Source organism: Taeniopygia guttata, chromosome 21, assembly GCF_048771995.1.
Source record: "Taeniopygia guttata chromosome 21, bTaeGut7.mat, whole genome shotgun sequence".
In the NCBI taxonomy this organism is placed as follows: domain Eukaryota; kingdom Metazoa; phylum Chordata; class Aves; order Passeriformes; family Estrildidae; genus Taeniopygia; species Taeniopygia guttata.
Window position 1 is genome coordinate 3612953 of NC_133046.1, and position 26349 is coordinate 3639301.

Sequence of the window (26349 nt, forward strand, 5' to 3'; positions counted from 1 at the left end):
GGGCGGCCGCCCCTTCGCCGCCTCCCGCCGGCACCGAGCCGCTCGCGGTGTCGGCACTGCCCGGCTGCCGCCGCCGCCGCCCGGCCCCGCCCGCGCCCCCGCCGGGACATGGACTCCGACTCCTGCGCTTCGCCGTTTGCCCCGGAGGTGAGCCGGAGTCCCGGGGGGAAAAAGGAAGGGAAGGGAGAAGCGGGGAGGGAACAGAAGGGGAGGGGGTGCGTGTCCCGCCGCCCGGCCCGGCCCGGCCCGGCCCCGTCCGGCTGCCGGTGCCCGTTGCCCGTTCCCCGCCGCGGGGCGGGGGGCCGGGGCCGGGGCCATCTTGTGCCGCTGGGGCGAGGAATGGCGGCGGCGCCGCCCCGCCGTGTCCTCCCCGGGGGGGCTGCCTGGGGGCCCGGTGCCCACACCGGGGGGCGATGGGGGTGGGGGGGCACTGCCCGGTTCCGCCGCTGTGGGGGCGGGGGGCGGTGCGGGGCGCGGCGGGAGCGGCGGCGCCGCCTCCCCCCGGCGGGCCCGGCGCCGCGGCCGCCGCTCACCCCCGCCCCTTGCAGGACTTCTCCCCCGGCTCCCGGCGGCACCGCACCGTGGAGGACTTCAATAAGTTCTGCACCTTCGTCTTGGCCTACGCCGGCTACATCCCGTACCCGCAGGAGGTGAGTTCCACCGGGGGCACGGGGGGGGGCACCGGGCTGGGGGCACGGGGGGCACCGGGCTGGTCTGTCAGACCGGCCGCTCCAGCGGTCACGGCCCCGCGCCGGGCTGGACAAAAGGGGAACCGCGGCGGCCGGAGGCTCTGGGGACGGGGCGGGTGGTGCCCGGCGTGGGCGGGGTGAAAAACGTCGGATCCGGCATCGCTCCTGCTGCTCCCCGCGCCCGGGAGCTGCCGGAGAAACCGCGGGGTGGTGGAAGGGAGAGCGGGAGCGGCAGAGCCTCGAGGGACAGGGCTCAGCGGCTTGGGGACAGGGGACAGAGCGCGGTGCTTCAGGGACAGGGCTCAGCTCCCCCGGGGTCAGGGCACAGCATTCTGGGGCACAAGGCACAGCTCCCGGGGGACAGGGTACAGCAGCTCAGGGAACAAGGCACAGTGCTTTGGGGACAGGGGACAGTACCCAGGGGAAGGGGCTCAGCCTCTGGGGACAGGGGACAGCACTCTAGGGGACAGGGGACAGCATTTCAGGGATGGGTCAATGCCCTGGGGAACAGGGGACAGTGCCTTGCACCACATATGAGTCTGCTCAGAGTCAAACTGTTACCTGCTTCCTCAACGTATTCCAGGAAACGCCGCTGAGGAACAGCCCCAGCCCTCCCAACAGTACTGGAGGCACTATTGACAGTGATAGCTGGGATCCCCGCTTCAATGACACCCCCTCCTCTGTCTCCCTGCCCACCAAGAACAGAAAGAACTTTAGTCAGCTTAAGCGAACAAAACCGTATGGTTCCCTGTTCCAGCGGGCAAAGGCCAGCAACTTCCTGCCAGAGCGAAAGCAAATCGATAAGATCAGGAAGAAGAAAAAGCTGAAAAGGAGGGAAACAGAGGTGTCTGCAGAGGAGGACTATGAGGAGAAGCTGCTGGATCTGGAGGCAGAGGACTCTTACACAGAGACGCCGATGAGCCCCTCGTCAGAGGGTGACCCTCAGTCTGTGACTGAGCACTGCTCGGTGTGGGACTCTGACACCCCGTCCAGCGTCTCCTACCCTGCTGTGACGGCCGAGCAGACGGTGGAGATCCAGAGCGTGGGCAAACGAACGGTCATTCGGCAGGGCAAGCAGGTGGTCTTTCGGGATGAGGATGGCACTGGTGATGATGAGGACATCATGGTGGATTCAGGTAGGTGGCCTGGCTGTCCAAGGAGATTAGCCAGGTGGAAGTAGTGGTGCTTGTAGCCTGAGGATAATGCCGAGGAGCACTGTCTGGGTGGAGTTCAGGAGCAGTTGGGTTTTTGGGAGGAGGAAGGTGGGTTGGCTCTTTCTGCCATAAACTGAGTGAAAAGCTGCAACTTTATAGAAGCAGCATCTCCTCGATTACGGCCTCCTGTGTACTGCTGAGAGTCTCTTCTTGTGCAAGAGAAACCTGGAAAAAGCAGCAAAATGCCTGTCTTTGAAACCCAGGTAGTTAATTTAGCATGAAAGGAGAGAAAATTCCTGGTGTGAGAGGCATCAGCTGCTAGAAATGTTTCTTTGGCATTTGTCTTTGCAGATGACGACTCATGGGACCTGGTCACTTGCTTCTGCATGAAGCCTTTCGCTGGGCGGCCGATGATCGAGTGCAACGAGTGCCACACTTGGATCCACCTTTCCTGCGCCAAAATCCGCAAGTCGAATGTCCCAGAGATCTACATCTGCCAGAAGTGCCGGGACTCCAAGTTTGACATTCGCCGTTCGAACCGCTCCCGGACGGGCTCGCGCAGGCGCTTTCTGGACTAGGGGGGAGGCACGTGCTGCTGCGCTGCGTGGGTGGGTGAGCCGTGGGGGCCGGCCGGGAGGCCGGGAGGGCTCCCCTGAACTGCTGCTGCTCGGGTGGGAGGGCTGCCCAGCCGGCCTGTGGCCCGGGAATGAGGAATCGCCGAGCCGCGGGCAGCCGGAGCTGGGAGCGGCCGACTGGGCAGAACTGGGCGAGAGACTGTCTCGAGGGACAGACGGAGCTCTCTGAGCTCAGTGGAGTTTTGTCTGGTTACGATGACTGGGTGATGTACTATACCTTTGCCAAGTAGGTTTTCTCATCCCATTGGGAAACTGCAAATCTTCTCTGTGCTAGAAAACTCCTCCTCCTCCCAAAGAGGGAGAGGAGAAGGAGGGAGTCTGTGTGAAGAGTCTGAAAAGTAAATGGCCCTGTGTTTTAAATTCAATGTGATATTATACCTGCCCATTTGTCCGTATAGATCAATCTTAGATATCCTAAGACTCCATAGGAGTCAGCCTCAGTGCTGCTGGCCTCTGTGTGATCTGCTTCTGCTTCCACGGGCCTGAGCATAGGGGAGTTCTTCATTTGGCATTATCCAAGTGCAAATGAGACTTGGGGCTCCTTCCTATGCCAAGGGACAGTGCCCTGGCAGGAAGGGGCAACCCTTTTCCTGGACAGGCAGCGTGGGGGATCAGTGGCATCAGATTCCTTCCTAGAAGGTCTCTTCTTACAGTGTTTTTTTTTGTGATTTATTTGCATGAACAGCTCAAATGTGTGTATGGGGGGGAAACTGCTCCATTTCCTGTCCCTTCATTAACCTCTATGGTGCTGTTTTAAGAAGATGACTCTCCTTTTTCTCAGCCCAGAATTCAAACATGGGCTGTAAAAGGGGCCAAAGGAAATGTAGAACCTGGCAGGTCTGGTTTGGAATTTGATCCTGTCCATCCAAGAATGACAGCTGAGTTGATTTTTGTTTTTGCTGTTTATTTTTTGAAGCTGGACTGTAACCAAAAAGCCAGAATCTTTATTCTGTTGGTAGCAATGACACAGATCAAATGCAGGCAATGCAGCTACAGGATGAAGTGCAATGAGGATCCGTCTGTGTGGTGTGGACAGGAGAGCGCTGAGGCCATGGCCAGCACTGCAGTCAGGACCTCCTGGGCCTGAGCCCACGGGAAATCCCTTCAGGACCACGATGGGAAATCACAACTCACACAAGGCCAGGGAGATGCTGGCATTGTTCCCCAGTGACCAGACAGATCCACATGGATCACACAAATCGGGTTGATGTTTTGAGGTGTTTCTCTGAAGTTATGCCTGAAGAACAGCGTGTGCTCTGTCCAGTAAGAGGCTCAGAAAAGCGCGGGCTGGCACAGCAGCTGCAGCCACACCAGCAGGAACACGACCCCGTGAGTTCTGCAGGCACACAGCATTGGAGCACTGCCTTGTCTGAGGACTGGCTCACCGGGAGATGCATCCTGGTGATGACTGAGGGTCTTGCTAGCACACAGAGTCAAGTGCCCTCCTTCAGACATTGGCCCCAGGGCTGCCAAAGCCTCAGGCAGCCAGTACCACAGGGCCCTGGGGCTCCATGGTGTGGGGCAGGGCGACAGAAGTGCACAACATGCAGCTGTTCTCTCCTGGTTCTTGATAAAAATCTTGTTCCACCAAGCTGTAACCACTGACTGGGTTCAGAAAACCAGTGTCTGTGAAATCTCTCAACCATGACTGTACTGTGCTGCCTTCAGAAGCTATGTGGAACCACCAAGGAGTTTGCCAAAGACTCGCTCCCAATGGCTGCCTGACTGTCCTTTGCAGCCAGAAAAATAACCAAAGTTCTCCAGTGCTGCCATTTCCCCAGAAATGCTTTGGAAGATCCCGGCCACAACTGCACAAGAATTAGACCTAGTCTGAAATTCGTATCTCTTGTGTTTACAGTGTGTCTGCAGTTCAACTGGGCCTCTGTGGACTGTGTTCCTGAAGCTTTTATGGGAGAAATGGTGCACTGTCAAGTGAACTGGCTCTTTTTCACAGAGGTTCAACACTAATCAGTGTGACTGACTCTTGTTCTGTCCCCTTTTCGGATTTATCCCAGTGGATGGTGTCCAGCACGTTACAATATCAGCAGAGAGAAATAAAAAAGTAACATCTCCATTCTTTTAGTTCATCACTTTCAGCCATGTATAATTATAGTTTAATTCAGAACTTTATTTTTTCATTAAAACTTCTAATGAACCATGTTTTTTTCTTACATGTGAGACAAATGAACAATGAGTTTGTTATATTCCAAACTCAGGAGTCTGCTGTTATGATTTATTGGTTTGTGAGCTGTTGTGCCAGGCAGCAGGAAGACTTAACACTTGAAGTGCTCTTCCCAAAACAATACATTGAGGTGGGGATAGGAAGAGCTGGCAGGTATCTCCACCTTTCTGTGGAGCAGCTGCTCCTTGCTAGCATCTGCTTAGAGTGTGGGACATGGTGATGGAGCCCTGGAGGGTTGGGAGGGAGGCACTGCCTACAGTGCTGCAGACAGCAGGGACACTGTGCTGGGCTTGTGCCAGGGGCTGCTGAAGGGTGCAGTCACTGAGCTGGGGGACAGGGATCAGGCCAGGATGCCGATGATGTCCTGGCAGCAGGTCCCTGCAGCCTCAGAAACAGCCCTGGGGCAGCACTGTACCCCCTGGCAAGGACTGGAGGCTTGGCCAGACCCAGAGCAAGCCCCTGTGAACCCTCTGGGAGCTGTGCTGAAAGAGAACTCCCTCCCTCCCCACCACCAGGCAGCACCAAGGACTCCAAACCACCCAAGAGCTGCTGGAGCCACCCTGCAGATTGTGTATGTGCCACAACCCCACAGGCACTGCTGCTCAGCCAGCCAAGCCTGAACACCTTGGCAAACTGAAAAGTGCCTCAGCCTTTAGGAAATGGCACTAGGTCACACTGGAAGCTCAGCTCTGCTTGCTTAAAGCTTCTATCTTAATTCTGTTGGTAATTTTGAAATATAGAGTCATAACAAGAAGTCCCAGGGGAGCTGTGGCTGTAAAATGGCAACTGCTCATAGCAAGAATATGGTGGTAAAGGCTGTGGTTCTGCAGTGGGGCTGTTCTGAACAGTTTTAGCAAAACTTGGCACTGATAGAAAACAAGGAAGAAAGGAGGAGGGGGCTGGGGAAACTTAGCAAGCATCCAGTTCTCAGGGATGCTCTTGTGCCATGTCCTTGTCTCTACTGGCTGACTCCTCACTTCTGACCATAACACCTCACACAGTGACATCACAAAGGAACTGGAGGAGATTTAGATTTCTGCCCAGTCCCACTCAGCAGAGGTCAGTAAGCTGGATGGGATGGACAATGCTGTTGTGTTTACAAGACCTGCAACCCTTGCTTTCCAGGGGTTTCATCTCAGGAACTTCCTACAGATGCAAAGGGAATGGGAGCTGCATTTCAGCTGAATATAATTTATTGCACATTTTACATTTACTTTGAGATTGACAGAACGCTGGCCATAAGTGAAATAAAGCCTTGCACCAGGAACTGGTCACAACTGAGAAGTTTTGGTTTTAATAAAAACAAATGAACACCCCTTCATAATATGACCGTGTTTTTTTACAGGGGAAAGCATTTCTTTTGGAAATCTCATTCGCCTGGTGCAGTGACCTGAGCACAGAGAACCACAGCTGCACAGAACAGGGGCCAGGTCCATGTCAGGAAAGGAGTTATGGCAGGAGCTGTCAAAAGCAACTCTGCACTGCCAAGACATGGATGTTTTCCCCTCTCCTCTCACCTATGAGCAACGAAGGCTGGTCTGGACTTAGCCAGAGCAAAACTATGATCAAGGAACAGTCACCGTGATTCCTTGTCTCTGCAAAAGCCTCAGATGTGCTGATGTACTCAGTGTGTGTAGTTCTACAAGGTGCTATTTCCAGCTGCTGTATCACCAGCCCAGGACTGCCTTTCTGCTGGAAATCCCTGTCAGGGCTTCTAGGCAAGAAAAAAAAAAAATCAATGATCTATGCCATAACTGCTGCTTTTCGGAAGGGGCAGATGAGTGTTACATTTTCAGCTCTTAATTCATTTGGCCTCTCCTCACTTTGGTATGGTTTACTTCATGAACTACATTTATTTTTGATAGAAATAAATTAGATGTGAAGAGATAGCTGCAGCATCAGAATCAAATTAAATTAATTGCTGTCATTCTCCCTCAGTTGCTTTCCCTCTTTTCTGGAAATCCTTGACAATACATGGCTGTGGGTGGCAGAAGAATTAATAAAACTATGATGCATCGTGTCCTTGTCTGGAAGAGCAGTGTTGGAAATGAGCAGCTGGACAGATTGGTGCTGAAGAGGATCATGTTACTTCAGAAGGCAAATTCATTCATACTTAAGCACATACTTTTCTTAACAAGTGCATTTCAAACACAGGTTTGAGATTGAAATAATCACTGACCTCTCTCCAAAATTTGCACAGGGGACTTCCAGGTGGTCAGAAAACTGAAATTCCCCTGATGAGAAGAAGAAGGTGTGTTACCTACCCCAGGAAGTACATGGAGAAATGAGAACAAGAGGCCTTCGTCCCTGCAGAGTGCCAGGAGATAGGTGTGAGTGCAGGAAGGGGCAGCTGGGAGCAGGATGCCCGCTCAGCCCCTCGGCAGAAAGCACTGTGCACTCAGAGTCACGCTGCTTTATTGGGTACCGAGCCACAACTCAGATATTGCCTGGGAGCCGCCTGGAGCAGCAGGGTCTGTCCTTTTGTCCCTAACAGAACCGGCAGGACACTGCCTGCTATACAGACAGTAAAAATAAAAGAGTCTCTGTTCAAACTCGCAGCGTCCGGGGGAGGTTTTGCAGTTTCCGTTGACCCAGGTACCGTGGGAGATGCGCATTCCCCGGATTAGCCATCGGCATCGATCCTGTGAGCTGTCGGGAGAACAAGGAATGGACACGTGCTGGAGCCCAGCACTGTTCCAAGGACAGGCAGGAACACTTCTGGCTGCTAATCAGACACAATTTAAATAAGCCTCCAATGCACTTCTGGAAGCTCTGTCAGTTGGATATGCTGCTCACACTGGGCAGGGAGATGGTCTAGAGCAAACAAAGGTCTGTGAGCCAACCCACCAGACCCACAGGAGTGCCAGTAAAAGTTGCCAAAAGCAGATACCAGTTTCACAGATCTATTCCAGCAGGGAAAATATTTTGGCAGGAAAGATAAATGGGGACAAGAAAGAAATCTGACTCAGGCCTTCACACATTAAATTCAGTCCCCAAATGGCCACCCAGTGCAGCAAACTGCACAGAAGGACAGTGGCACCTGTGGGAGGCCTCTCCTTCCAGCCCCAGTTAGAGATACAGACAAGCTGGTACAAACAGCTGCAGAGCTGCTGCTGAGTTCTTCTGGACCTTAGTCCAGAAGCAAGTCAAGGCCAGTCCATTCTAATAACCCCAGTTCTGAACCCCAAGTCTGTGTGCTTCACCATAGAGCTGAAGTAGTCCATTGCTGATTCCCAAAGGAAGATGCTGGGCAGCCTGTGCTACTTACATTGCTTTGGTATCCTAAGGGCCTCATTGTCAGCTGACATCACTTGGTGCAGAACTCCTCGGAACTGATAAAGCACTTTCAAACTCTTCTCCTCACCCACACAGGGGTCGTAGAAGCCTGGCAGCCCAGCCTTGAATCAGAGAAGAATAGACTGAGTATCAGGGAATGGACTTTCACAGCTCTCCAGCTGGCCAAAAACATTTATTACTGCCAAAGACAAGGCGTCATAAAAAAAAAAAAAAATCATCTCCACAAGTTTTCAGTGCATAAAGTAAATTGGGGCTGGGAAGTTTCTGATGTACAGCCCCAAGGTCTGTAACACCCACTGTCCCACTGGCACTGGAAAAGCCCCAAGAAACAGAAGTTCCTGGAAGTTTGTGATACTTGGTATGTAAATGGCATCTGTGAATTGATCCAGAGCCACTGGAGAGATTCCCCTGGCAGGACACCACATGGCTCAAACAAAATTTTGGGCCACACCCCTGAATCTGGGCTTTGACAGAACATCTACGTACCTTGGAGGCCTCTGTAAGGATGAGTTTAGAATCCTTCACCAAGCACTGCAGAGGCACAGTCACATCTATAACCTTCACCTTCTCATTCTTCCTGCTGTTGTCGTTAACAAATTTCCCATACCAGGCATTCACTACAATCAGACCTGCATTTCCCAGGAAATCACAACTGTGATGGAAGGCTTCCATTGACAAAAAGACCATCCCAGCATTTTCTCTTGCTTTCAGTGAGATTTAATTCTCCTAGCCTGGACCCACGCTTCCCAACAAAGAACAACAGTTTTACTTGGGCATTTGTTATCAACCTTCAGCACTAGAATGGAGTGAACAGGACCTCAGTGCCACACTGACGTGACAATCCAAGTGGATTTCAGTTCACTTTGGAACATTCTATGGAAAATTGGTAGTAACCATAAGAGATCAGATTCCCACTATGATCCAGGAGCAAACTGTGTAAGGGAGAAATCAATGAAAGCTGAACTTCAGACTACAACTTTTGCACCTATTTATAGACACACCTCTCTCTGGGGAAGAGGTGAAGCCAGACTGTTGTCTTTAGTCTGTTGATCCACTTCACACCATGTCCCAAGATAATATTCTGTGATCCTTCCTAAGCTCAGGCACCTGGAACTGAGTCATAATGGGAATTCCCCAGTATGTGCTCAGCACCAACTACACTGCACTTCATCAGGAGTGGGAATGAAGAAAAGACACCTTTGCATTGCTGCTTCTTCTCTCCATATTTATAGAACAAGTAAATGGTATCATAATCTTTACCCATTCTGGCTTCCTCTGCTTCAATTATCCTTCGGACTGACTCCTGCATTAACCGGACCTGTCACGACACAAGTGGCAGAGCAGAAATCACACAGGGTCAGACACTGTGGCCAAAGGAGAATGGTCCAGAGTGAAAAGAGTTTCCTTTCACTAAGGAGACTGAGTTACAAGAAACACTCACTGCAGCTTCAGCCTCCTGCTTCTTCTGTAGGATGTCGCTGGCTGTGCTCTCCCGCTGCTTCTCCAGCTCTCTGGCAGAAGGAAGGCAACATCTCATCAGGAATACACGGCTGGCATTCAGGCAGAGACTGGCAGGGTCTGCTTACCCACCCTGATTACAACTGACCCACAGCCTCACACAAATAAGCCCACGTAAGACTTCCTCAGGAATGTGCAAGCTCACCTCTCCTTCTGTGCCCTGAGGTAGGGTTTGATGACCAGCCTGTGCATGGCGAAGTACATAACAAGAGGTCCCACGGTGGCATAGAACACGGCGCTGGGAAGCAGCTGATCTGTTAGATGGACGGGGAAGAAGTAGGTCTGGCTGGCCCTATTCAGCCTGCAACAAAGAAGAGCAGAGGCACGGTGAGAGGAAAAGCAGAGCTGGATGTGCTTGATGAAGCACACTTAGCAGCAGTCCTTGCTGATGAACCAAAGGGAGATGAATGAGGAGATCAAAATGTGAAAGCCTGATAAACTGAAAAAGCCAATGGCAGAAAAGGCAGCTGACACCAGCCAGAGCCATACTTTGAAGCAGCAGCTCGTGATAGTACCTGACCGTTCCAAAGTTCTTTTTTTAATCTTAGGAGAATTTGCTTGGTCATTCATTTCAACAGAAAAAGGGATGAACATCCTCATGAAAGAAGAGAAAATGCTTCTAGAGAAGGCCTGTGCTCATAACACTGGCATGGGCCTTCAGGGCAGGTGTACATGAATATTTTTCTAATGCCTGTAACCATATTTATTTTAGAAAACATGAGTTTCCTTGGGCCTGAATTCTTTGGGCTCTCCAGCACCCCACCTCAATTCAAGTGCACCACATCACAGGGACACTTAATGAGCTCTGTCCTTGCGTGAACTGCAGCTTGTTAATGGTACAATCACCTGCATTAGGTAATGGTAATTCCCTAATTCAAGCATTTACTTATATACAGCATAATACACATGGACTCCATCTCTACTAGTATTTTCGGAAATCTTCCATTAACTTACCAGTGCTCCAAATGTCACTTTAAGCTGTATTTCAGAATATTATGATGCACACACACACAGACAGGTGGCTCAGGCTGTGAATCACACTAGTGGAAAGCACCCACTGCTTATGATGGGCTTACAGCTTGCATTAGAATTGAGGGCAGCTGCACCCTCTCCCAGTGATGCATCAATACACCTGTATTGACCTGGGACTGGGACCTTCCCACCTGAATACTGGAAATAGAATCATGGAGGTTATGGTCAGCCTCTGCAATAAAGAGTTGAGATCTTGAACTGACTTGATTTTCAATGACACTCCTTGAGGAACACCAACGCTGACAGTGGCTCCTAAAACACTGTGTCTGGAGATCTTCCTCTCTGCTCCATACTCCACTATGGTCCCAAAGAAACCCACCCTAGAATGACAGAACCAAGAACTGTTAAGACAGAGAAGACACTTGAATTTCTCTTTACTGAATCCTGTAATTCCCAAACAAGTAAAGCATGGAAATGCATCTATTTGCAGCAGATGTTGGCCTCTGGAAGATTCATGGTATATCTCCAAGGTGAAATGAGACCTTCCAGCTTGCTAAGTAGTAAACAAGAACTTCTGGCTTTCTTACTGGGGATGATACAGAGATATCATACACAAGTATTATAAGTTCCACTTAACTGCAGAGGCACGCAAGGCCAAGCCTCCAAGACATTCACTTCAGCCTTTACCAGATTTTAAGTGAAAAGCAGGCTCCCAAAGGCCACAGAAGCATTTGGTTTGTGTGAAACCTGGAGGCCTACAGCAGCAGGAGAGGACAGAGTCCTCAGGCTGCGAGCAGTGTGAATTTCCTCTTGAGCACTTACTTGAGAGAACCTTTCACTCGTGTTTGATCCTCATCCTGAAACTTATGCTGGTAACTGACCATCATGAAAGAATGGGGGATTCCCAGCTGGAACACAAGAGGCACAAACGTATCAGAACATACCTTTGGCCACTGCTACCCCCTAATTTTTCAACCTTGAAGCACAGCACACAAAGCAGTGCTTGCCACTTACAACCTCTGCTGTCCATGTTGTCCTGACCCTACTGTAAGCTGACCCACGTCACCTATGACAATGCTAAGAGCTGTGCTCTGCCAAACAGCTGGCTACCTATATTAGGTCTATCACGAGAATACCAACAGCTTCCTTAGCCTCTAATCCCAAGGCAAAATACTGCTGGGACAGGAAGGTGAGGCCGCTCCCTCCCGCAGGGCAGGATCACTGTCCTGCCTGTGCTCTCACCTGCATGGCCACAGTGAAGTGGCTGGTTTTGGTGTCCCGGACAATGCTGGTGTTCATGGCTGACTGGATGCCCCAGCGCCACTGCAGGTAGCCCATGGTGTTCTTGTCCAGGTTGCGGGCCAGGACCGTGGTGAGGCCGGGGCGGACCCCGCGGGACGAGAACTGCAGGGCACAGTTTGTGGTGATGAAACTAGAAAAATGAGGAAAAAAATTGTCAGTGAAAAAACACAGGCTCCCAGCTGGCCTCAGAGTCTTTCTTGCCCAGGGACTTTATGGAGTGCCCAGAGACGATCCTGCAAAATGCATGATGTTTGAGGCTTTTGGGGAAAAGTAAAAACTAATTGGAACTGCCCTGAGCACAGCAGTGTCCAGGAGAGCAAGCTGTGCCCTAGTTTATTGTCTGTGCCCAGGCACCCAGCCTTCCCCTTCCTGCCCTGTGCAGATAACATCCTGGTCTCTGCAGAACAGCACACTGGGCTGCTGGCACAGAGCAGCCCTGCTATTCAATAATCCTTGAGCATCAGCTTGGAAAACCAGTGCTAAAGCACTCTCTGGGGAACAAGAATCCTCTACAAGCCCTGAGGAATGGCAGATCCACTACATTTGAAAATGTAAACAGAAGGAATCTACCTACATGAGCTCCTATGATGCTCTCACACGTGGCTCCAATCACAGGCCTTACCTTGTATTCTCCTTTGCAACCTGAGACTTCATTTGTGAACAGACATGACACTAGTGGCAAATTTAGCATTATTTTCCTAAAATATGATGCATCATGTCCTGTTTTGCTGCCAGAAACCCCCTCTCACACATGGAAGCCTCAGAAGAATTCCCCAGTTTTTGTTCTGTTCCCAGAGCAAACTTTGTTGCTCTGCTTCAAGTATGATGAATCATGACAAGATCAAGTACAAATCTAAAGATGTGGAACACAGACCTTCCTTAAACTGGAAATATGAAAAGGGAGGGCACCAACCCCCAGAAAGAATGCAGGCATTTTGACAATACAAGTATGACCTTAAGTCTAAATTGAAAGGACAGAAAACGAATCCAAAATTAATGTGGAAGAGAATTGAAGTAATTTAGTTCCTTATTGTGGAATATTAACAATTTTTCTAATATTTACCATCTTGGTGTAAGATTACGAAATATCTTCAGCCCAAAGAGAGGTCCATGAATGTCTCCAGCTCCAAACTCCAGCTGTTAGAATACATAGTGCCAGAGTGTTAGAAGAAAACATCCTTTACAATAGTGACAAAATATGTCATGAGCACAATTTTCATCACAGCTGTTTTACACATCTGAGTAACATTTACCACCTCGTTCAGTACCCTCCCTTTTCTTCAGCTTTGCATTCAGAAGAAGAAAAGGTGTCTTGCTGAGTTGGAGCTCATGGGTAAAACAAAGCCAGTTTTGTGAAGCCACAGGTGACTGCTACTGGCACCTACTTTGGTCACTCCAGGGAATGTGGAGAAAACTCCCACAAAAATCCTGATGCAATCAGGAAATCTTTGCCCTCAAAAAATCTTGGTGTGAATCAAAAGCCTCCAGTGTCTGAATCTCAAACAAGAGGAAGACTCCCACTCTCCCAAGCTGAGGAAGCAGGTTAGCAGGAGCTCATATGCAAGAAGGAAGGCACAGGCAGCTGCCAGCTACACCAGTGATGCCACAAGCACCTCAGCCCAGCTTGCAGGTGCAACATGAGACCTTCCAGCTGCTCAGATCAGACCTGCTGGGGGGGGGTCAAACTATTTCCTCCATAACTTCTTCCCATGCAAGCAAAGCGGTTTTGGAAGCAAAGACCAACTACCACGCTGCCCTAAAATGCCTGCTCATAGCACTGTGCCTTCAGACAGAACAATCAGAAAGACTAGAAAGACTAGGTAACAATTCTGTCTGCACAGGTGAAGTTCAAATTATGTGGCCAAATGGAGAGGGGAGAAAAATAAGAAAAAACAAGGTTTGGTATTCCCTTTGTCTCAAATTCCTTTAAGAATTCATTTTTCTACATTTTACAGAACACAGAAAATGAGAGATGAACCACAGCTAAAGTTTCCCCCGAGAAATAGCATACCAGGTAATAGATTGAATATACAACTGCATAGCAGGTGTACTCTTACCTCTCCCCATCCCTTGGCAGATGTCACTCGTCTCAGTGCAAGATTAATTGACCCCCCTCCATTTCCATTCTGGGTGGAAAGGTTACCAGACAGTATTGCTGTATCTGTGGAAGTCAGGGGTGCCTGAAAAAGGAATATATTATTTCAAGTATCTCTGATCCCAGTTCACACATTAAGTGCACATTCTGCAAGGACATAATCACCACTGCAGAGTGTAAATGGTTTTGTAGTCATGGCAAAAAGTCAGATAATTCTTACAGTACCAGACACTTGTGACACCTGTAATGTACCACCTTGAAATCCTGACCTTGAGCTGTAAACCATTCTCATCTCTCTAGCAGACTAAATTTCTACAACTCTCTGAAAGAGGAAATGCTTCCCATCCTTTTCCTTATGCACATCCTCAGGACTGGGTGCCATTTGCTTTCATCCACTGAACACATTCCGTTCAGTGAGAACTGGGCACTGGGCATCTGCACTGCCAGGACCACTGCAGCCCACAGACTGGTTGCTCAAAGGCTACAGAGCCAACCCACCATTCTGCTGGCCCCAAGCTGCCTCTTCCCACCTGTGCTGGCCACCGTGTCCCCCCAGATCCCGCTGAGAGCCAGGACTGAGGTGCTGCATTCACTCACGCCCCGCTCACACGGCAGCATTCACCCTCCTCACCTCGATGGACTGGGATATGTGCATTTTGTTTATCTCAATCTGGGGAAAGCTGCTCCCAGGCACATCTTCATACTCCTCGTCATAGCGATCAAACAGGTCAGTGGCATCTATTCCCACACTAATTGTTCCCTGAGGGATGACAAGTGAAACAGGCATTTAGCATTAGCAAACATCTGGCGTACACAGAACAAATGGCTGAACCATCCCTGTGTATGATTACATTTTTGTGCAGATTCCCATTGTCTGCTATTACTTTTACCACTCTAAAACACATTTCCTAATGCACAAGATAGAAGTGAATGATGACAATATTTCAAAGCAGCAATATAAATCATCAAACAGACTGGAGAAAAGGCAGTTTTTCAGCACAAACTCAACCCCGCGAGGTCATTTTTCTATTGTGACACATTACAGAAGCAGGTAGAACACCTTTACACAGCATGTTTCTTCTTTCCCCACAATTGACTGTGCTCTGTCAGTATTTAAAAGTTGAAATAATATAGTCAAGAAATTGATTTTCTTCAATGGAACTTGGTCAGAAAACCTCTATAGGCTTCTTCTTATGAGTTACCTAAACTGACTTAATACTGAACTGTATCATTCACTTGCAATTGACCTTGTTAGTAAAATATTTTGATTTCTTTTTCTAGTTTATATTTTGTGATCAGAAGGAAGGTTTGACAAAGACATAGTTTTAGCAAGTGGTAAATATTTCCTTTCTCAAACCATAGAAAAACTTATTCCTACAAAAAACTAGGCCACAGCACAATAGTCTGGCTACCTGCTGCTGTGCTCCCTCAGACTAACTGCAGAAGTGTGTTTCTTTGAAAAGAGCACAATTAGGTACTTGTCTGGGTCATATAACTTCAAGAGGCTTTGGAAACCTTCCCTATAGACCCATCTGACAGCATCCCAGCTCCTATAAAACATATGGATCGCAATAAAAACCCCGCTCTGTGCACAAGCACAGAGTGAACTCTCAGAAGTTTGTATATGGAAACTCAATAGCTGGGCAGCTACAAACCTCACCCACACTAAGGCCAAGCATGGCTGGAATAAATCCTTATTTCAGTCTGAGGGAACATTTTTCCTTGATCACTCCACTCTAATCAAATACTGTACTGTAAATAAAGGAAGAATTGCAGAGTCTGACAGGACTGGAACCTTTTCTCTGCCTGGGCTCCCAGGCTGCCTTTTTGCTGTGGAGATTCCCAACCTCTTCTCAGTGTTTATTTTCTAATTACTTATGAAGCAAAAATTTGATAAATATTTTAAAACTGAAATGTGTGGTTATTTTCAGTTGAATCCTGGAAGAGGGGCTGTGTCCCAGCTGTTTACTAACCACTCTTGGCAGCTGGTGAATTTCAGAACAATTAAATTCATTGTGCTGTGTGGTGGAGGCACCAACAACCAGCTTCTGCCCTTTCTGCACTTCCAGGAACTATCTGCAAAGTCACCTTCAAGTGACTCCAGATCCTACAGCTTCTCCAGTTTCAGCCCTCTCCTATGCCATGCTGTTCCTTGAAATGAGGCCAAAAAAACAGGGAAGCAAAGGAACACCTCTAACCACCCTGGAAGGGTGCAGTCCTGTGCTAGCAAACATCCATTTAGAGACAATCTTGCTGTACTTGGCTTACTGGTGCCACAATGCTGCACCCTTTGGAAAGATGCACCAAGATCCACATGCATTCCTGAATTTCATTGCACCTCCTGTCTCTAAAACACACTCAAAATACTAGGATTTCCTTTTTCACATGTATGAATTGTACACCAAATATTCCTCCCAAGGAAAAATGGAAAACACCTGAACCTCTCCATGAAAATCCATAAGATCTGTTCAGAGAAAAGAGAGTGTCTCCCTGTTCCCATAGTAGCAGAGCTCCTACTCTTCTGCCTTTCCCTGAGGTGAGAGGTGCACCCTGGGCAGACCCTCCACCTCCTGCCAAGCAGGTGAAGTCACCCTCGGAGGTCTGTGGATCTTGGCAAGGAAACTGGTTCAGGCACAAGCACGAGAAAAGCAGCAGATGGTAAAGTTAAAAATATTCCCAGAGAAGGAGAGCACCCCTCTGCCGCCGGATAATGGAGGGGACTGCTGCTGCTCCCAGCTCCGACCACGGAGGAGCCCTCCTTGAGGGAAGGGCAGCAGGAGAGAGCTGCAAGACCTGCTCAGGAGTCAGTGATGCCCACACTGTGCTGCACAGAGCAGCAGCTCAGCAGGGCAGGAAGCAAAAGTGGCACGATGGAACCATCAGAGCTGGGATTAGCTTTTAAAATCACCTGTATTTGCCAGCCTGTGAATAGGAAACAGACTTCACTAGTGGAATTTGTAGATGTGCCAGAGGAAAATATACTTCCTCCTTGCTTTTTACTTAGGGATTTACCTTTAGGAAGGTGATACACCTGGAAGTTGTGCCAGGCTTTGCCTTGAGGTACCTGTGTTCCTTACATATTGACCTTCCACAGCAGGAAAATAACTGGATTTAATTTCTCCTAACAGGAAGCGGTTCTTCTTAAACCTAGTAATGAACTTTTCAACCCTTCTGCGCATCTTTAAAAGCAAAAACAAAGCTCTAAAAGCAAATAGGAGACTCAATTTCAACTCTCCAAATTGCCTACATCTGGTTATTGCTCAACATTTCTGGTTAAAATGCTTTATTTTCATGAAACTGTTTTACAGAACCGACAAAATGTTGGAAATTTTAAAATAACTTGTGCTCGTGTATGAAATGATCACAGCTGTGCTCCCCAATTCCATGAGAACACTGCCTGCAGAGGCATTTCCATCGGCTGCCAGCCTGCAATTGCTGTAAACACCCAGATGGCTAATTTTATCCCAGGACACAGGCTGAGGCTCACAGTGCAGCTCGTAGCCACGGCGAGGCGCCCAGGGAAAATGTCACATTCCTGAAGCAGGGAGCAGCAGAGTGGGAGATAATCGTGCCCCTCTCCGCAAACATCTCTCTGACCCCGCTCACCTGCACCTCCAGCAGGGATAGTTTGTCCTGCCTGGCTTGTGGCACACAGAAATCTCTTCCTGCCTGGAATAAAGCTGTCAACAGATACTCATACAACAGTTTATGCTTGTTTACCCTTCCAGTACAAACCAGTTCTTAGTGTCTATGCACTACCCACAGCCTGGAGATCTGTACAGCTCAATTGCTTTGCTAAGAGCAGTGCAGATCCAAAGGTGGTGCCAAGGTGAATGTCTCAAAATATTACAGCTCTGCTTAGGTGGATGTTTTCCTTAAGATCCAGTCCTAAGCACCACTGCAATCCCACATCTGTCCACTCAGGAGACATTGTGATTTTACACTAATATATGAATTCATTTAGTTAATAGTAGATGCAGCTCTTGGGCAATGTTAATCACTGCATAAGAACCAAGATTTTGGGATTCAACAAGCTTTGAAACTTCAGTCAGGGACCATCCTCACAAACCCCAGGTTTGCCTCACACACTCATCAAGCAAAGAGCCTACAGGCCCTCACCTAGGCTCAGCACATCCTGCACACTGGTAATAATTACAGACCACTCTTGAGACCAGGATTAAGTCTTTGCTTACCTTTGGATTAGTTCGCTGCTGCAGTCTCCTCTCTTCCCTCTCTCTCTGCAAACGCTCAAATTCTTCCCTGATTTCAGCTGCAGTTCTCTTTCGTTCCACAACCTGCTCAAAAAGAAATGAAAACCAAACAATTACCAGACAGAGGCTGCTCAGGGCATTGCAGTGCTGGGGGTCAGGATGGATGCAGGATGCACTAATACACTGCCCCAGCTGCTGAAAGCCACCCTGCACCAATTTCAATAGTCAGAACTTGGAACGAAGCACCCGGGCCAGATCAAAGGGCAGGCATGAGAGAAAACCCCATACCTTGAGAGAAAAGAAAATGGTTTTGTTATTTGCATTCCCTTGACAAAACCAGGACAAAGAGCTGGCCAACTACAACTACAAGACACTGCAGTGCAGTTGTTACCCTCAGCGATCCATTAACTGCTCTACCAGGTGTGGACATAAAAATGAAAATAACTGAAAGTCTCTGGCCTGAAGTAAATTGATTCTGTGAGAGTTGTGTGATTTTAGGCCATGCTGGTTCACAGCTGCTTACCTGACATGGGTCAGGGATTGAGGATTTTATACAGGCTCAGTTTTGGAATGGATAGAAAGAGTATTGGATTTGGATCTTCAAAATAAGATCAAGTCTGCCAAAAGCAGTTTAAAATATCTGTTTTTCAAAGCATCTGTTACATGCTGGATCTGCTCCACATTTCTAGCAACTGACTCCAAGTTTGACCTTGGTGCTGGCCTGGCCCAATACCACAGGATTCTGCTTTAAGCAGCACAGTGCAATCAACTAGGGCTGGCAGAGGCCAGCAAGGGACTCAAGAGCTGGACAGACATGAATAGACAAGTTCTGTTTCCAAGCCCATAAAACCCAACCAAAACTAAATCAAAACAAAAACATAAAAAGCCCCACCTCCACCCACCCCAAAAAGCCCAGGAAGAAAAAGTAATTTCAAACTCAGAAGCTAGTTGATGCTGAAAAAAATGTTTTGGATTAAAAAGATGGGATTAGATGGACAATAATGACACATTTGTCTCAGGTAAAGATGTTGCCTGTCATGGCAATATCCTTCCAGGGAACTCTGTATGTCAGGTTTATTGTTCTCTTGTCAAGTGCAAAACCAAAGGGTTCTTTGAAAATCCATCATGGTGTTCCAGCAGGGACAGAGAGAGACAGAAATAACTAACCAAGGATGCCTTCAAACCAACAGGCATTTATTACCAGCCAAGTGCCAGTGCAGCTGATAGAACAATGGCAGATAAAGGTGGGCTTAGTCAAGGCCACTGGCCATAATATGCTCAATTTCTCTCACCTCCCAGCCTTCCATCTCCAGTCCTCTCCTCCCATATATGTCATAGATGGCTCTGGTCTGTGGATCACTAAGCACTGTAAATTGAAACCAAAAGAGAGGAGAGAACTCAGTTTTTGGTCTTCTCCTCAGATTCCAGACCAAAACATGATATTTGGAATTCAAGCACAGATCTAGAAACATCTCATTCTACACTTGCACATTAACCCCTCTGATGCTTCCGCATGCTTTATTGAAAAGACATACTGACTTTTCCCTGCAACAAATCAAATTTTTTTCATCTTCTTTTCCTAAAACAAGTGACACACACCTAAGTGAATGTGCAGGGGGAGTTTCTAACAGTGCTTTCTTTGAAGGTGACACAAGCCTTCTAAAAACCATGGAGATTACAAAAAATTTGGCCAGAGCAGTCCCTGGGCCCTTCCTGGGATTGCCAACCAGCTCTGTCTGGCTTTCAAAGCTCTGTGGTGCTTCCTTTGATGCTTCCCACACATGGGACATGCCAAGCACCAACAAATCAGTTTCCACGAGGCAGTTCACACCTTGCCAAGCATCAATAAGGGGTAATGGCAAAGGTGTGTGTACAATCTTAACCTCTCAAAATGCCACCCAACAAAATGGACAACACAAAATACAACAGGAGACTGCAGAACAGTTACTTTAGAAAAAGACTAGGCACAGAATTAGGAAGAGTCTTTAAAGAGTAAGGCATATTTAAATGCATAAGTTCCTATAACACACCTGTTCTGTAAGAAAAAATAAATTAAAAAATAATCGCCATTTCCTCCTCCAGGGTTCTAAGACCAGCTTTATCATTATCATGTATTTCTTGAGACTGTGGGAAAACGGATGTGTCCCCAGGGAGCTGGGGGAGTACAGTAAGGCAAAAATAGACTTATACTGGTAATTGAGTTTTGGTCTGAACTAGTGGAATATTATTGGACTTGCTAAATGTCACAGGCAGACATTGTTTTTTATGAATTCTGATAAAATGAATCCTCTGTTGTGTGACACTACGAGATGGAAGAGGAGAAAGAAAATAGAGAGGAGGTGGAGTGGCTCATTTCCAAGATGTCAAAATTTTTGCTCACTACACTCATATTTGGTACTAAACAAGCACCAATTTCCATGTTCATTGCAAGGCAGAGCCAAAAGCAGCCAGAAAATTCAAAGGGAAGCTGCTGCCTCTAATGTAAGGCCACAGACCACACTAAAATAAAATTACTGAAGCATTATGAGTTTTTGTCCTGCACGTCATCAAGAGCAGACTTTCCCTGCTCTTCCAGCAAAAGCTTTCACATGTCCTAACACCTAACCTAGGGACAACAGGAAAGACTCCACACATGCTCAAGTCCAACTGGAAGGAACAAAGGCTTATCAGTCAAAACCAGGGGTATAAAAATATTCACTCATATTTGAGGTTGAATGGGGGAATGTTTATTCAGCATTTTGCTTTGGTTTCTCTTTAGCTCCAGGACTGGGTGCACCAGGTTTGGTGCATGGATGACTCCTAACAGCTTTTAATCCACCTGCACTCCAGGTGCAACTTGCATGCCAGGATTAAAGTAAATTTCAGTTTAATTCAGAGTATTTGAAAAGGGCTTTGGCACAAGAATAAACTAACTGTTATGAATCAGTTGTCCTCCTCTCAGTCAGAACATATAGAAGAACTTGCTGGAAATGAAGACCACAGCCAGGTGACAGGGAACAGAACCCAGGGATACAGTAGTTCATTAGTACAATAGGAAATTATCTATTTGAAGCTTTTCAGTCTTTATTCTCCTATGGAAGAGGTTTTCAGAAGTAAGGGAAGTGATGAGAAGATCGTTTACAACATGCAGGAGGTAAGACAAACACTCCACATCTCATTCCCTACAGCATTTATATGGCATTTCTCCTCTGACATATGGTACAGAAGCAGGAAACAGCATTGGTAAGTATCAGCAAATTTAATTATTACTTTATAATAATAAATAGCTTTAAAAAAGTATGAAGACACAGCTCTCCCAAAAACCCTCTGCAAAGCTCAGCCTCCCCCTGACCTTCATAGGCTTGGTGGACAAGGTTGAAGAGCCGCTCAGCCTGGCTTTTGAGCTCGGGGTCGCGGTGCTTGTCGGGGTGGTACAGCATGCACAGCCGGCGGTACGCGGCCTTCAGCTCCTCCTGGGAGGCCTGTGGAAACCACCAAAAACGAACTCAAGGACAGCCACTGCCATTTCCAAAAGGCCACTCTCAAATCAGTCCTGAAAGGGAAGTCAGTCAGCTGTTACATTGCACTACTTCGGCCCAAAATCAAGAATGGATTATTGCTTCACTATGTAAGTTATATAAAATATTCAATTGTTACACCAGGATTGTCCATGCTATCTGTAGTGCAACAAGGGACCTCAACAGCTCATCAGTGTATACCCAGGTACAAAAAAATATATAAAAACCCCACCATCTGTGTTCAGACTTTAGTTGTATCAGGCAACTACTATCCCCTCCAAATCAGAAGAGCAAGAAAAAGCAAAGTCATCTCAGATAAAAATACATAAATCCAGAGATGTACAACAAATTCTACTCGTATTTCAATCTTAACCCTCAAGGGAACACTGTAACTATCCAAAAGCACAGACTTTCCACGCTGTAAAGGTAGGAAATGTAAACCCATGGTTCTGTTCTCATCCCTGCCTCGTGCTCCCCAGTAGCCCATTCTGCTCCCCAGCAGGGTCTGTGTTGTGCTGTGAAGAAGGAAGGTGCACCATCTGTCCACAAAGCCACACAGAGATAACCATGAGAAGAGTGTGCCACCAAAGGCATCAAGAACAAACCCACCTTGTCCTTTACTGCAACCACTCTGGGACCTCAGATGGCACCCGGCCTCGTTCCAAGGACATGGATGGCTCTTTCACAATCAACAGGGAAACACCCCTGCTCCTTCCATTATCATCTCCCACCAATGTTATTTTTGGACTCCAGAGAGTCCCAGTAATCTCCCCTCTCCCACGTCACCCTGCTACATCCCTTGCATTGCAGTTCCTGCCCATTCCTTAGAGATTGCTTAACATCTACATTTCAGAAGTGCTGTTGCTAAAATCCACCAGAACTTCCCCCAGGCAGAAACAGCCCAATCATCCAGTTCCCGAACTGTCCAAGCAAGAACCAGTTTCTGGGCACAGGAAGCCATTCCAGGAGGAACATCCAGAGTAAAATAACCAAAACCTGGTGGTCCAGGCTGTCCCCAGGGGCTGCCACAGTCAGGACGCAGTGCAGTCAGTGAGGAGTGGATATACAGACACAGATTCCATTTACTGTTAACACCTTACAAGAAGCAAAGCTGTCATAAGTTCCTAGCTTTCACTCAGGAAATAAAGTTCCTAAAAGGTAATTTCTTAAAGTGACATCTTTTTTACCACTTGTAGCAAGGAGGGTTTCCATCACAGGAACACTCACTTGTGTCACAATGCCAGGAATCCATTTTGGATTTGAGGACAGCTCAGAATGTTTTTTCTGCATGTTTGTACTGTTGTTTGTTAATGTTTTAAAATGATGCAGCAAAAGGGGAGGTGCCAAATTTGCTGGCCCCAAAACAGTAAGGACAGCTACAATTAGTTTTTTCTTTTTACTACCTTGTGCTTTCTCGGATATCAAATTTAAACTTGACTGGGAAGGCAGGGGAACATATAGGCCCAAAATGGCATCTTAAAATCAAATTAATGATAAATGGTTTAATGTGCTATTGATTATATAATAGGAATGAGCAGGTTCATTTTTCATAAATGTCATGTTCAATAAAATGTTAGATTGGGCATTTCATCATCACTGAGTAGTCTTGGTTCAATATTCCATGCGCAACAGCCTCTTCAAAACCACTAAAGAAACCCTGACATCGTTTTTAGACTGCCAGGAAACGCAGTCACAAATAATTTCATGTAAGTTACATTTTTTATTACCAAAACTCTGGCCAACATTAAAAGGTCTCATTTAGGGTCTCAAACACAGCACCATGTTTTTAGCAGACTATCATGTCTAAGAGATGAACCATTCACACACACACACAGAACAATTCCTGTCTCCACGGGGTCACTGCAGCTCCAAGCTCAGCTGTCACATCACCCAGACATGCTGTTCACCACATCCACTACAGCACAATACTGCTCAAGATAATTAGCAAAGGGCAATTAACAAAGCACTTGCTTCTCTCTGTTGGAATCACTCCTTGTAGATCCCTTTAATTCAGTTTCCAGCTCCCTGGTGTACAAAACCTAATTGTCCTGCTCTGGGAAGCCTGGCGAAGTTAACCATTAAACTTTCCCCAGCAGTCACAACCCTTGCGTGGTTCTCACCTCCCTGTTTTAACCTCTGCACGGTGCTGCTGACGTTTTGGAGGGGAATTACGAAAGCTCCCAAGGAATGTGCAAGCATGGCCCTGCCGGCTTTGAACCAGATGAGGGCTTGAAATTTTTTTAAAAGGAGCTCAGCATCAGGGAGTTCTGCAAACAGTGTGACCATGAAACGAATGCAGCAGATTCCTACACGAGGCACAGGAGACTGATCCCGCAGCTCAGGGACTGACAGGAGTCCCAAAGGGAATTTTTCCAAGCTATCAGACTGAATCGCTTCCAAGTCTGGATATCCTCTTGCACGCAGTAGTGGCGGCTCAGTACGAGCCTTGTCCAGCTACAATGGCCACACCCAGGCTGATGGACTTGATGGGATTTTTATACATATTTATGCACACACGAATATACATAACAGATCTACACTGCAGTTGCACTTGCTGAAACAAAATACAGCACAGTTCCTACATCCAGATCTTTGTGGCTCTACCTAATAAGTACTATAAAAAAAGCGGTTATCTCTCAATAAGTTCCAAACTGTTCCAATGTAACAAACCTGCACCAATTAATCTCCATCTAGTCTTAAAAGTGAAATCAAGGATTCTCGAAGCTCCTTTTTTTGGGGGGAAAGATCTTTTGCAAAAAAAACCCGTCTGTTTCCAAATGGGAAAGGCTCGGGAAGCCTCCACAGCCGTGCCCGAGGGGACCCGTCTGTGCCCCGCGTGCGCGGAGTCGCATCAGGAGCGCCCGAACCGCCGCAATTCGGAGCAAACCACGCATTTATCGGCCTCAGCGGGCGCTCACCCGTCTCACTCAACCGGGAGCCCCGCGGCGCGGGCCGAGTGCTCCCGCCCCGCCGCCGGCAGCGGCACCAGCCCGGCCCGGGCGGAGGACACGCCGCAGGGGCGCCGCTCCCGCCGGGCGCACACGAGGGTCCGCTCTGCTCTCGCCTCGCCTCACCCCGTCCCGCCCGGTCCCGCCCGGCCCCGCGCGGCCCCGCGGCCGCACCTCGCGGCGCACGTTGAGCAGCCCGTAGTAGTCCTCGTTGTCCGGCGCCTCCTCGCCCAAGGCCGCCGCCATCGCCCCGACCTCTCACCCCGCGCCGCGGCGCCACAGCGCCCCTCGGCGGCCCGGCGGTCCGACCGCCTGCGCATGCGCGTGGGCACCGCTCCCCTTCCCTGCCCGCCCCCCGCGCTCGGGAGGCGGCGGGGTTGAGTGAGGGAGGGACTGAGGGAGCGAGTGAGAGCCGGAGCACCCACCGGCACCCACCGGCACCCACCGGCACCCAGCTGCTTTGCCGCACTCCGCTCCGGCCACGTTTACCCTCGTTCCTCGCCGTGGCACTCTGACGCGTCTTTGCCGACGCCGTCGCTCCCTACCCCAGCGGCGGCTGTGGCAGTGTCGTGGGTGCCCGGGACACCTCCGGGTGTCCGACCCGCTGCCGGGGGATAGCGGGAGGGAGGGCGGTCGCCGGAGTCCGTCCCCGGTTCCTCTCCCGGTGCCACAGGGCCCTCGGTACATGCCTAACAAGCAGTCGCTCACTCCGATCAATGACGGGATCTGTAGGTGGTCTGGCGAGTTTTCTTTCCAAGGGAAAAGTGGCATCGTTTGTGTTCAGGGCCCTGTGGCCCTGAGGGATCGGCCGCCTCCGAAAAATCCGAACGGTGAAGGATGTGTCCCAGACCCAAGCTGCTCCCACCTCAAACTTGTGCTGCCCTGGCAGTCCCCTACAAATTGACATCAGGAACCTGGACTGGCGAGTTTTCTTTCCCAGGGAAAAGTGGCATCGTTTGTGTTCAGGGCCCTGTGGCCGAGAGGGGGCGGCCGCCTGTAACAAATCAGCACGGCTAAGGATGTGTCCCAGACCCAAGCTGCTCAAACCTCAAACTACTGCTGCCCTGACAGTGCCAAGGGAACCCTACAAACTGACACCAGGACAGACGCTGCCAGAGGCCTCTCTCTCCGGTAACAAGAGGGCGATTTCCGCGCTGTCACCATCGAGCCGCTGTTCCCTGAGCCATTCCCGGCTCCGGCGGGGCTGGTGTCCGGCAGCCCGGTCCAGCGGAGGGTCCCGGGGCAGATCTGCCTGCACGGCACCCGAAGGAGCACAGCTGAGCTCAGCGGTGTCAGACCCACGGGCACAGCGCTGGCAAGGGCACACCGTGGGCAGAGCGTGTGCTCGTTTATCACCGGTAGATCTGGAGCATTTTCCCTTGGATCAATAACGCTGCTTTGGCTTTTGGAGTAGAGAACACGGCCCCGGGGTTCACGCTGTGCTGTGCTCCCTGATGCTGGGTTAAATCCCCAGGCCTGGCCAGCACCGAAATGGAAGGGAAATGCCCCCCAAGTGTGCAGAGATCAGAGTTTTAGCAAAAGGGCTGCCCAGCTGGTCTGCTAACGTGAACCTCGTTTAAAGTGTGCTGGTGGACAGACTGGGTATTAATGCTAAGGCTGTCAGGAAGAAAAATAAGGCCTTTCCTGTTCATGTGTGGATGTTGCCCAGTGGCTGGATCTGATATGTGTGTGGGGATGCTGGAATGGTTTTTGAGTACTGCTGTCTGTAAAAAGGAGTGTTTGAAAGACCACTCATTGACACCATTGCAGCCCAGAGTGAAGCTGGAACCACATTCTCAGTTCAAAACTCAGCTAGTCTGCTTTGGATTTTATCTTCACATCACTTCTA

At 48.8% G+C, this 26349-nt stretch overlaps 2 protein-coding genes across 3 annotated transcripts; one reads left to right on the forward strand and one right to left on the reverse strand.

Annotated features, from left to right (window-relative positions):
* Nucleotides 1-14: 14 nt before the first annotated feature.
* PHF13 (PHD finger protein 13) lies at nt 15-4689 on the forward strand. The gene is made up of 4 exons (XM_030289500.4): nt 15-147; nt 549-650; nt 1273-1825; nt 2195-4689. Exons 1-4 carry the CDS (start codon nt 109-111, stop codon nt 2419-2421), a joined length of 921 nt encoding a protein of 306 aa, XP_030145360.1. The 5' UTR covers nt 15-108; the 3' UTR covers nt 2422-4689.
* Nucleotides 4690-5835: 1146 nt separating this feature from the next.
* Nucleotides 5836-24826, reverse strand: DNAJC11 (DnaJ heat shock protein family (Hsp40) member C11). 2 transcript variants are annotated; one of them, XM_002195669.6, is made up of 16 exons: nt 24675-24826; nt 21387-21516; nt 19348-19421; nt 18038-18139; nt 14476-14604; nt 13807-13929; nt 12813-12886; nt 11690-11879; nt 11270-11355; nt 10711-10827; nt 9621-9776; nt 9399-9468; nt 9218-9275; nt 8444-8586; nt 7929-8058; nt 5836-7309 (listed from the first exon to the last, which is right to left on the reverse strand). In XM_002195669.6, the coding sequence occupies exons 1-16, from the start codon at nt 24744-24746 to the stop codon at nt 7284-7286; spliced, it is 1680 nt and encodes a 559-aa protein (XP_002195705.3). In that variant the 5' UTR covers nt 24747-24826; the 3' UTR covers nt 5836-7283. The 2 variants fall into 2 exon arrangements, with proteins under 2 accessions (XP_002195705.3, XP_030145356.2); XM_030289496.4 differs by having other exon boundaries at nt 21387-21587; nt 24675-24797.
* Nucleotides 24827-26349: the final 1523 nt, after the last annotated feature.